This window comes from Paramormyrops kingsleyae, chromosome 21 (genome assembly GCF_048594095.1).
Source record: "Paramormyrops kingsleyae isolate MSU_618 chromosome 21, PKINGS_0.4, whole genome shotgun sequence".
Lineage (NCBI taxonomy): Eukaryota > Metazoa > Chordata > Actinopteri > Osteoglossiformes > Mormyridae > Paramormyrops > Paramormyrops kingsleyae.
Window position 1 is genome coordinate 13,161,367 of NC_132817.1, and position 8,716 is coordinate 13,170,082.

The following is an 8,716-nucleotide window of genomic DNA, read 5'->3' on the forward strand; positions in this document are numbered from 1 at the left end:
GCCATCAGACTGGAATGGGGCAGGTCTCAGTACTCTGGACATATTCACAGGTTAATTAACTAAATGTTTGTTGTTTGTGTGAAGCTCAATCATGCTCCTTGAAATTTCAGCATCAGTGTTGCCTGTGCAGAAAATGTCCATGTGAGACACCTTTTGGAGGAAGAACTGCAGGTGAACCTGGTGACAGGGGCCGGTGACATCATATCTCCTGAGGCTCACATCACACTTGGAGACTCAGATCTACCCCAGTGTCTGGGCTGATGTACAGTGGATATACAATGTTTACACACCCCCTGCTAAAATGGCAGATATCTGTGATGCACAGAAAATAAACCAAGATAAATCATGTCGAATCTTTTTCCACTTTTAATCTGAAATCTCAGCCTATACAAATAAGGGGAAAAAATAATTTTTACAGTAGCCTGGTTGCATAAATGAGCATACCCTTTTATAACTGAGGATGTGGCTGTGTTCAGAACCAACCAATCGGATTCACTCTCAAGTTCACTCTCAAATGGCACCTAATCTATACCTACCATCAGGTTAAATGACTCTGATCAACTCCAAATAAATTCCTGCAGTTCCTGTAGGATTTTCCCCACCGTCTTCTTCCTTGTTTCCAACTGCATGGTCTGCAAAGAACATTCACAGCATGAACAGCATCTCATTGTTGAAAGGTGTTGATCCAGAGATGGGTAGAAAAGAATATCCAAAGCATGAATTATACCTTGGAGTACAGTGAGGGTGACTGCCAACAAGTGGAGAGAACTTGGCACAACAGTAGCATTGCAAAGAACAGGACGTCTTCCAAAACCGACGAGGAGACAAGATTCAGATTGTTCAGGGAGGCTGCCAAGACGCCAATGGAATTGGATCTGCAGGAATTTCTGGTAAGTACTGGTTTAACAACAACTTCCCCTGTTCTTCGGGCATCTAGGCTATAGGGTGGGGCAGGAGGACAGAAGCCTTTTCTCGAGAAGAAAAACATTCAGGCCCCTGAGAAAGTCGCAAAGAGATTGATCCAGTCTCCAGAGTCACGTGGAAAAATGTGTTTCGGCCTGCTGAGACCAATGTTGAACTTTGTGACCATAATTCCATGGTGCAAGGTTCCTGATTGTTTTACCTTATTTGTACAGGTTGTAGGTTCACATTAAAGGTGGAAAAAGTTCTAAAATGATTTATCTTGGGTTAATTTTTTTTACATCACTAAAACCTGAAAATTTAAGAGGCCATGTAGGCTTTTCACATCCACTGCAGGGTGATCAGTTACCAGCCGAGAACATCCCTGTTTCCCTTGTTGAAAGGATACCAGTCAGTTTAGCTGTTAATGAGTCTGTCAGCTGTTAAGGACATCAGTCACCACCGAGAAGAAATGCCTCATGATCACTGTAAGATGTTGTAATTCCTCTGCCCAAATCAATGGCAGCGTTACACTTCAGTGACGTGTTTCTCCAGATTAAGGTCTCAGCCTTTGAAGTCCTGACTGCTCCTCAGTCATTGTCACCTGGATCACAGCGGGTGGCTCGGTGACTGAGGGAAACCACAGAGTGCTGCCACAGGACCAAGACTGCAGCTCCCACGCACAGGTCTACGTCAAGCCTTTCACGTTGCGTGTGGAAACAGGCCAAGAATAAGACAGCATGCAGTTCAGTATAAAACACCAAGGCAGCGTCAGCTTTCTATTGTGCCTTAAATGATGCTTAACACTGTTTGCACCACAGCAAACTTTCACTGCAGGAAACCCATAACGTCACACATTTTAAACTTCAGATACTGGAGTTGCTTCATATATCTGCATGCAAAACCCTCTATTACAATGCACTGCAAACCCAAATATAACCTTCACATAACTCCACCATAGTGTTTAGGTCTGGACACCACAGACTGAGATACAAGGAAAATTTAAATAAATTTATTTGTTTTAAAAGTCATACAAAAATGCAACACTTTGAAAGTAAGTACTGTAAATACAGAAGAATTCCTCCAGTGTGGGCAGGGGTATGTGTCTGTATCAGGTCGTCTTCGAGGACTTCTGAATGAAGTAGTGAAGCCCAATCCGTCAGTCCAAAGCACCTGAATGGGAAGTTAATAGGCAGCTGAGAGGTTAATTTGATCAGCACAAGATGGACTCATCCATCTACCTCTCCTTCCTTCCTATCGACTCTGGTATATGCACCAGCCTAAGCATTGTGTAAGCAAGAGAACGAAACAGACCTTCCAGAAAGGCGAATTCGTCCACAGCCTCGATGGCGTTGTCTGGAGGGGGAGAGCTTGTGGTCAGGGGGAGAAGCGCTCATGCGAATGACTGAATGGGACTCAAGGACACGAAAACCCACCCAGGTCCTTCCTCTGCAGAGTCTTCCTCTTTCCCTGTTGGGCGAACACCAGCGCATCCTTGGCTATCATCTCCACGAAGAGCTCCTGCAGGTGGACCCGAAAGTGACCCCCTTCGTCATCATATCACCACTACCATCATCATCATCATCATCATCATCTACGCCTCCAAAGCCCCTCTCCACCCTCACCGCGGTGACCCCACACGGACCCTCACCGTGGCCTTAGCAATGATAAAGACGGACTCCTGGCTGGCTAGGGATACGTCTGGATCGGCCTTCATCAGGGCCTTTATACGGGATAGCGGCAGCTTGGCCAAGCGGGAGGTGGGTCCGGGAGCCGCCGGCTGGCTGCTCTCCTCCTCGGTGTTGTTTTCGCGGCCGTCCCCCTCCGTCCCGCTCGGGTCCAGCCCTGGTTCCACAGACGCCGTGACTACCGCCGCCATCCTGCTGGTGTAGAAACACGTCCGGGCGATATAACGGCAGGGATGCGCTACATCCACATCTCAGGCGGGTTTAAAACGTGCAATTCGGTTCGTGCGTACGGCACAGACCCGCAGCTCCCAAACTCCCGGCCGGTGCGTGCTCAGTTACGCAGCTGACGTAACGGCGTCTGTGAATAACGCGTAGGCGCTCCTCTCTCCCGCCAAAACTAGGAGCGTTTCTGCCTAGCTGCCTGGCAGCAAGCTTGCTGCGTCCGCCCGGGATCGTCGTCAGAGTATCCTAACTAAAAGTAGAGCCGTGTGTTCATTACTGTGTATTTTTATCAGACAGACGAGAAACATGCTTCTTTTTTATTTATAATTCTTCACGTGCCAGCGCAGTTATGCCCAATCAGCTGTCGAGTTTAAAAGCACCGAATTACCCCGGCTCCGTTCATGTATTTGTCATGCAGTTGTCATATATTTTGCACACACAGCAGCCTACTTGGCGTGCACGTTTGGCTGAGCGATTAAGATCAAGCAGAAATACGGCTAATAAGCTTTGTGAGCGCAGCTATCTGCTTACTCAGCTCAGGGACGCGCATGAGCTGAGCGCGAGACGCTGCACCAGCGTCTGGGCTTAATGCGCTTTAATATAAATAGTGTGTTACTGTTATGGGCGATTACAGTGTTGTTACATTTTAACTTGAACGTCTACAGAACACACAATATCACTGGCAGTTCCGTCTAAACGATGGAACATTTTGTATTTATACCGCTTTTTATTATTATTGTGAGAGACGTTGAACGATTAGTTAATTAAAAAAATCTCATTACTACTAATCATACCTACATCGATTTTATTGTGCACTTTTAAATAATTAGTTTAAAAGTTAAATTCTACATATATTTAATATGTATAATACTTTTTATAGATTATATTTAAACATCTCAATTATACACCTATTTCCAGTTATACAGTAGGTATTGTCACATGAGACAAGGAAGTTTTCCACTGGTTGTCATTTATAGAGCAGATAATCAGTTACCTACAGCGGCAGAAGGAGCTTAATGCCATTCTGCCATTGTCTCTGTGTGCCAAGAATAATTAATTGAGATTATTTATTATAATTGCTTTGGGTCGGACTGAAAACAGACCTACAAAATGGATGCATGACAGATGGGTTACAGTAGTGGACAAGTCGGGCATCTGGGTCTGGTTGTGTTTCCTGAAGCAGGAGAAAAATGGATACTTTGCCTCAGAGATGAAAAACTGCAGGACATTTGCTTAACGCACCACAAGAGGGCACAGTGGGGAAAGCAGGTTTCACTGTCCTCCAGGAGCCCCCGGCGGCCCCCCTGATCTGGTCTGCTCCTGGCTTACCGGAGAAGATGACAGAAGATGAAGACGTCTGGTTTTCACGGCTTGTTCCTCTTGCAGGAGGTCATGTGTCTTAGGCTCTCCCGCGCTAATCCGTCCTGGGTGACAGTGTGCAGACACCCAACCGCTAATCTGCTATTTAGGTTTGCGTGACTTTCCAATGGGTAAGGAGCCTAGCTGATGGGTGTCTGTCTGCCTGGGGGATAATGTTTCCTCACACTGCTCTGCCACAGTCGGCTGGCCTCCACACCAGAAGAGGAGTAGAACGTCCAGCCACTGGGCACACGCCCGACCCCCTTAGCCTGCTGCAGAAGCCCCTACCTGGAGCCGCGTGACCAAGAGCAAGATCAGCAACCCAGAAGAGCACAGCGGTCGCAGGACAGGCCGTCATCGCCATCACGACTGCATCGGTAACGGCTGTACGGCCCGGCCCAAAGCCAGAGGACTCAAACAGCATGCACAGGGAGAGAGGCGTTAAGATGGGAAAGACCTCCAGGGCAGGAAAGGGGAGGCTTCTACGTGAGTTGCAGAGATCTTATTGGAGACTTGGGCTTGTCCATCATGTTGCATCTGCTTTTCATTTGTTATTTTTTTTTGCTCGTTTTTCTAACCCAGAACCCTGTGCAGAATTTTGATTTGCACATCTTTTATTTAATTAAAAATGCATCTTATGGTTGCCACTTTTTGGCTCATGGCAAAGACGTACCATATTCGCAGACATGCCGCGTACGCCGTTATTGGATATATGGAGCAGGTAGGCAGGCTGCAGACTGTAATGACGACCAGCTGGGCGCCGCTGCTCTGTGGCCTGTCTGCTGTAGTTACTGGGATTTACATTAATATTTGTTCTGACCCCCTCCCCACCCTGGGGGACACAGGTTACAAAGCCCACCGGGAGCTCTGGATCAAGCGGGAGAAGGTGAATCCATGGGCCACGCCCACAAAGGAGGCACAGGCAGGGCTGAAGGCAGAGTCCCCATCCCCTGCTGTCAGGGATGGATCACATGCAAGCTGCAGCCCCTTTGAGAAGGTCCTGCATGAGATGATGCATGATATGCGGGTGACCCGTGACATCACTCTGGGCCGTCGCATTGGCCTCTACGAGTTGCGTGGCGAGATCGGGGCCGGAAATTTCTCCCATGTGAGGCTGGGGATTCATGTGCTGACCAAAGGTGAGATGGGGGGCGGGGTTACCGACCTCTAATAAGTTTCTTAATAAGTCAGTGCGAGGAAGGGGCGTGGTCTCAGAGGAGGGAGTCATGTGACTGAGTGTTGAGTCATTCCACCTGGTCTTTGTAGTTTTCTTTTTTTGTCCCTTGAGTCTCATTTGCAGCAAATATGTCATTCGGGGTCTGTGAGACTCTTTAGTTTTGTTAATGTGTGAGTGGATGTTTACTTCCGTCTCATTGTCGTAAGCTGACCTCTGACCTTCTGTGGACTGGTTCATCAGGACCGTGCAAGAGAGACATGCCATTACCCCCAGAACATGTGTGTTGTCACCCACCTGTGCTTAGAATGCCAGGAGGGCATTCTATTAATGCCCTTTTTTCATGGTTTGCATAAGCGAGGGCCAGACTGGGGGGGGAAATGTCTCCTTTTGTGTTTTGATCCCCTGTCATTTCTCTCACTTGTGGAACTCAGAACAGGTAGCGATCAAGGTTCTAGACAAGAAATCCGAGCTGTTTGCTTCGGAGATCTCCTGCATGGAGAGGCTGTCTCACCCCAACATCGTGTGGCTGTATGAGGTTCTCGAGACGCCCCGCCGCCTCTTCCTTGTGATGGAATATGGCAGTGGAGGAGAGCTCTTCTCCCGCATCGTCACCAGGGGGCGCCTGAATGACCTGGAAAGCAGGCTGGTCTTCTCTCAGATCGTCTCCGCCGTCAAGCACATGGTGAGTTCTCCTGCCGTGGGCGAGATGCAGGGAAAGATACATCTAGTACATTTGATACATGAAAAAATGCGAGGAGCTGCCAGAACAAACAGGAGAGCAAACACAGCCTTCTGTAATATTTATTGTTTCTCCAACCGAGCGGTTTTGGCCGATTCTGAAAGGAAATCCAGGTTCCGCCAGTTTATGGAATCCTCCGGGAAATCAGTTGCACTCTACAGGTGTGGTTAGCAGTGAGGATTCCCTGCCAGGCTGCCGTGTCAGGGCCGATCCAGCTCATGGGCCCACGTGTTCCTTCTGGTCCCCTTCCAGCACGACAGAGACATTGTGCACCGGGACCTGAAGGCGGAGAACGTCTTCTACACCACGGGCTGTTGCGTCAAGGTGGGCGACTTTGGCTTCAGCACAGCCTGCGGTCCCGGCGAGCTCCTCGGCACCTTCTGTGGTTCCCCACCCTATGCCGCGCCCGAGCTCTTCCGGGAGAGGGGCTACGCGGGCCGGCCGGCGGACATGTGGGCGCTGGGCGTCCTGCTCTACTTCATGGTGACGGCTAGGCTGCCCTTCAGCGCCGACAGTCTGAGCTGCCTGAGGAAGTCCATCCTGCGTGGCACCTACCACCTGCCCGCCCATGTCCCTCCGCCCTGCCGCCGGCTCCTCCGCGGCCTGCTCCAGCCCGCGCCGCCGGACCGCCTGTCTGTCGCCCGGGTGATGGGCAGCAGCTGGCTGATGGGCGTCGCCTCCCCCAAGCCGTTCCCCCCCACCCGGCCCACCCCGGCCCTCCTGCTTGAACCATCGCCGGGTCTCTCCGTGGAGGAGGTGGAGGCCAAGGAGGCACTGGGCCTCCTGGGCGTGACGGAGGCTCACCTGAGCAGCAACGCCTGCGCCGACCTGCGCAGCCCCGTGACGGGCGCCTACCGCATCCTGCTGCACCGCGCTCAGAAGTGCCGCGCGGCGGCGGCCCTGGAATACGCCAGTCTCTGCCCCGACGACTTCCAGCCCGTCGACCTGCAGGGGGGCGACTCCGCAGCTCTGAGGAGACACAGCCCCACCGCCGTCTGCAGCATTTTGTAGGCGCAGTTAAGGCAGCCGCGCACTTCCGGACAAAATGAAAAAAGGAAAACCCGTCAGCAAGAACAGTCTGTCATATACTTAAAATGATGCTGATACCATGTTCCTTATGTGTCACTCCACAACCCTAGAGGGCGCAGAATGTTTTACCTGCAGCAGACCCACATACTGAGCACAAATATACCTACTGTGGTGAATGCGTGAGTCATTTTAATAAAGGAGATGACATCCTTTTTTAAAGAGGAAGTAGCTCTTCATTAACAGCCACTATTAGTTTAATTCTTGCAGCACAGACAAGGAAGGCAGCAATTTACACGACACTCGCGGTTACACGCTAACGAAACACATGCATTTCACGGTAAACATCACTTGGTTACAGCATTTATTATTCAGAACATAAATACACAGATGCACATTCATTTACACGATTTAAAGTGTTGTGCAGTGCAAAGCATGCTGGTAATTGCATAATTGGTTCTGCTGACCAACCCCACAGCATCATATTATGTCAGCCAATCGTGTATCAGAATAAATGAAAAAAGTTACCTCGAGTTCCCTAAAAGGTGGTGATCACCGCTCATACAGTGCCATATTAGCTAAAACGCCATCAATTCTGTCAATTTTATTTGAAATATCTGGTTACCTTTAGACCCATGTTAATGTAGGTACGCCAGATGCATTAACCCAGTAACCTGCGTGTGTAATTGTATTGCACCCTCTTGTGGCCAAAGTGTATATGGCAGGAATGATATTGTGGCCAAATGCAAGGACATAAAATCGCAGCTCGGTTTGTCACAGGATCACAATCAAAACTCTGTCTTCAAGGTGTTATTTTAATCCTGCTAGTAAAGCTCATTTGGAAACAAGGAAGTGATTTCCGGTGTAGTTTTTGCACACTTGTTCATTCTGTACAAGCAACGAACTAATCTCCGAAACAATATACTGCAGATCTTTTATAGTTCTTGAAAGTGTAAATACTTTTAATAGCTATTTCTTTTTTCTTGGCCTCTCCATGTATTATAAAAGGTGAAACTGAGGTTGTGATCAGATGAAACAGGCTTTGCCTGAGTGTTACTGGTGGTTATATCTGAGTGCAAAATAAAAAATACAGTCTGACATGACTTGCTGGCTGTTTGTATGTTTTTATTCAGTGAATCTGATGTGCAGATTAATGTTGAAAAGTTTTTTGTGACTTTTCTGACACTTTTACTAGTCATAGTTGGTAGTGTGTAGCTCAGAAAGTTAGTTCTCTGCGTGTCTGTGATCAGAAGGTTGAGTTAATGTATGTTACATTTATATAATGCTTTACAGAACCAATGGGGAGCCGCTTCAGCCACCCCCACTGTGTAGCCCCCACCTGGATGATGAAACGGCAGCCATTCTGCACCAGTACGCTCACCACACAGTGGCTAAGGTGGTGAAGGGGCAGGAGAGAATTTACCAGTTAGATATAGGGGATGATTAGGAGGCCAGATTTGATAGGGCCACAGTGGGCAGTTTTAGTCATCAGGACATTGGGATGTAGCCTGTATTTCAGCCAGTGTCAAATTTTATAGTAAGTAGTTGTTATGAAGTCGGATCATGCGGAATATTTTTGCTGGGAGCGGCAGAGGCCTCATGTTT

General features: G+C 48.7%; 2 protein-coding genes across 3 annotated transcripts; one reads left to right on the forward strand and one right to left on the reverse strand.

Annotated features, from left to right (window-relative positions):
- Window positions 1–1,897: 1,897 nt before the first annotated feature.
- Window positions 1,898–3,048, reverse strand: pole4 (polymerase (DNA-directed), epsilon 4, accessory subunit). Its single transcript, XM_023818971.2, has 4 exons — window positions 2,552–3,048; window positions 2,337–2,421; window positions 2,215–2,256; window positions 1,898–2,073 (listed from the first exon to the last, which is right to left on the reverse strand). Exons 1-4 carry the CDS (start codon window positions 2,777–2,779, stop codon window positions 2,060–2,062), a joined length of 369 nt encoding a protein of 122 aa, XP_023674739.1. The 5' UTR covers window positions 2,780–3,048; the 3' UTR covers window positions 1,898–2,059.
- A 1,064-nt stretch (window positions 3,049–4,112) lies between these two features.
- LOC111847587 (serine/threonine-protein kinase NIM1-like) lies at window positions 4,113–8,176 on the forward strand. Of its 2 annotated transcripts, XM_023818918.2 has the most exons (4): window positions 4,113–4,655; window positions 5,015–5,308; window positions 5,778–6,028; window positions 6,338–8,176. In XM_023818918.2, the coding sequence occupies exons 1-4, from the start codon at window positions 4,592–4,594 to the stop codon at window positions 7,094–7,096; spliced, it is 1,368 nt and encodes a 455-aa protein (XP_023674686.1). In that variant the 5' UTR covers window positions 4,113–4,591; the 3' UTR covers window positions 7,097–8,176. The 2 variants fall into 2 exon arrangements, with proteins under 2 accessions (XP_023674686.1, XP_023674685.1); XM_023818917.2 differs by lacking the exon at window positions 4,113–4,655 and having other exon boundaries at window positions 4,903–5,308.
- Window positions 8,177–8,716: the final 540 nt, after the last annotated feature.

Bases quoted from the DNA above. Each gene is read 5' to 3' on its own strand.
- pole4 (XM_023818971.2), bottom strand. From the start codon at position 2,779: ATGGCGGCGGTAGTCACGGCGTCTGTGGAACCAGGGCTGGACCCGAGC. The intron at 2,422-2,551 runs GTGAGGGTCCGT...GTCCACCTGCAG, and splicing joins TTATCATTGCTAAGGCCACG to GAGCTCTTCGTGGAGATGAT. The intron at 2,257-2,336 runs GTGGGTTTTCGT...CTCCCCCTCCAG, and splicing joins TCTGCAGAGGAAGGACCTGG to ACAACGCCATCGAGGCTGTG.
- LOC111847587 (XM_023818917.2), top strand. From the start codon at position 4,912: ATGACGACCAGCTGGGCGCCGCTGCTCTGTGGCCTGTCTGCTGTAGTT. The intron at 5,309-5,777 runs GTGAGATGGGGG...TGTGGAACTCAG, and splicing joins GATTCATGTGCTGACCAAAG to AACAGGTAGCGATCAAGGTT. The intron at 6,029-6,337 runs GTGAGTTCTCCT...GTCCCCTTCCAG, and splicing joins TCTCCGCCGTCAAGCACATG to CACGACAGAGACATTGTGCA.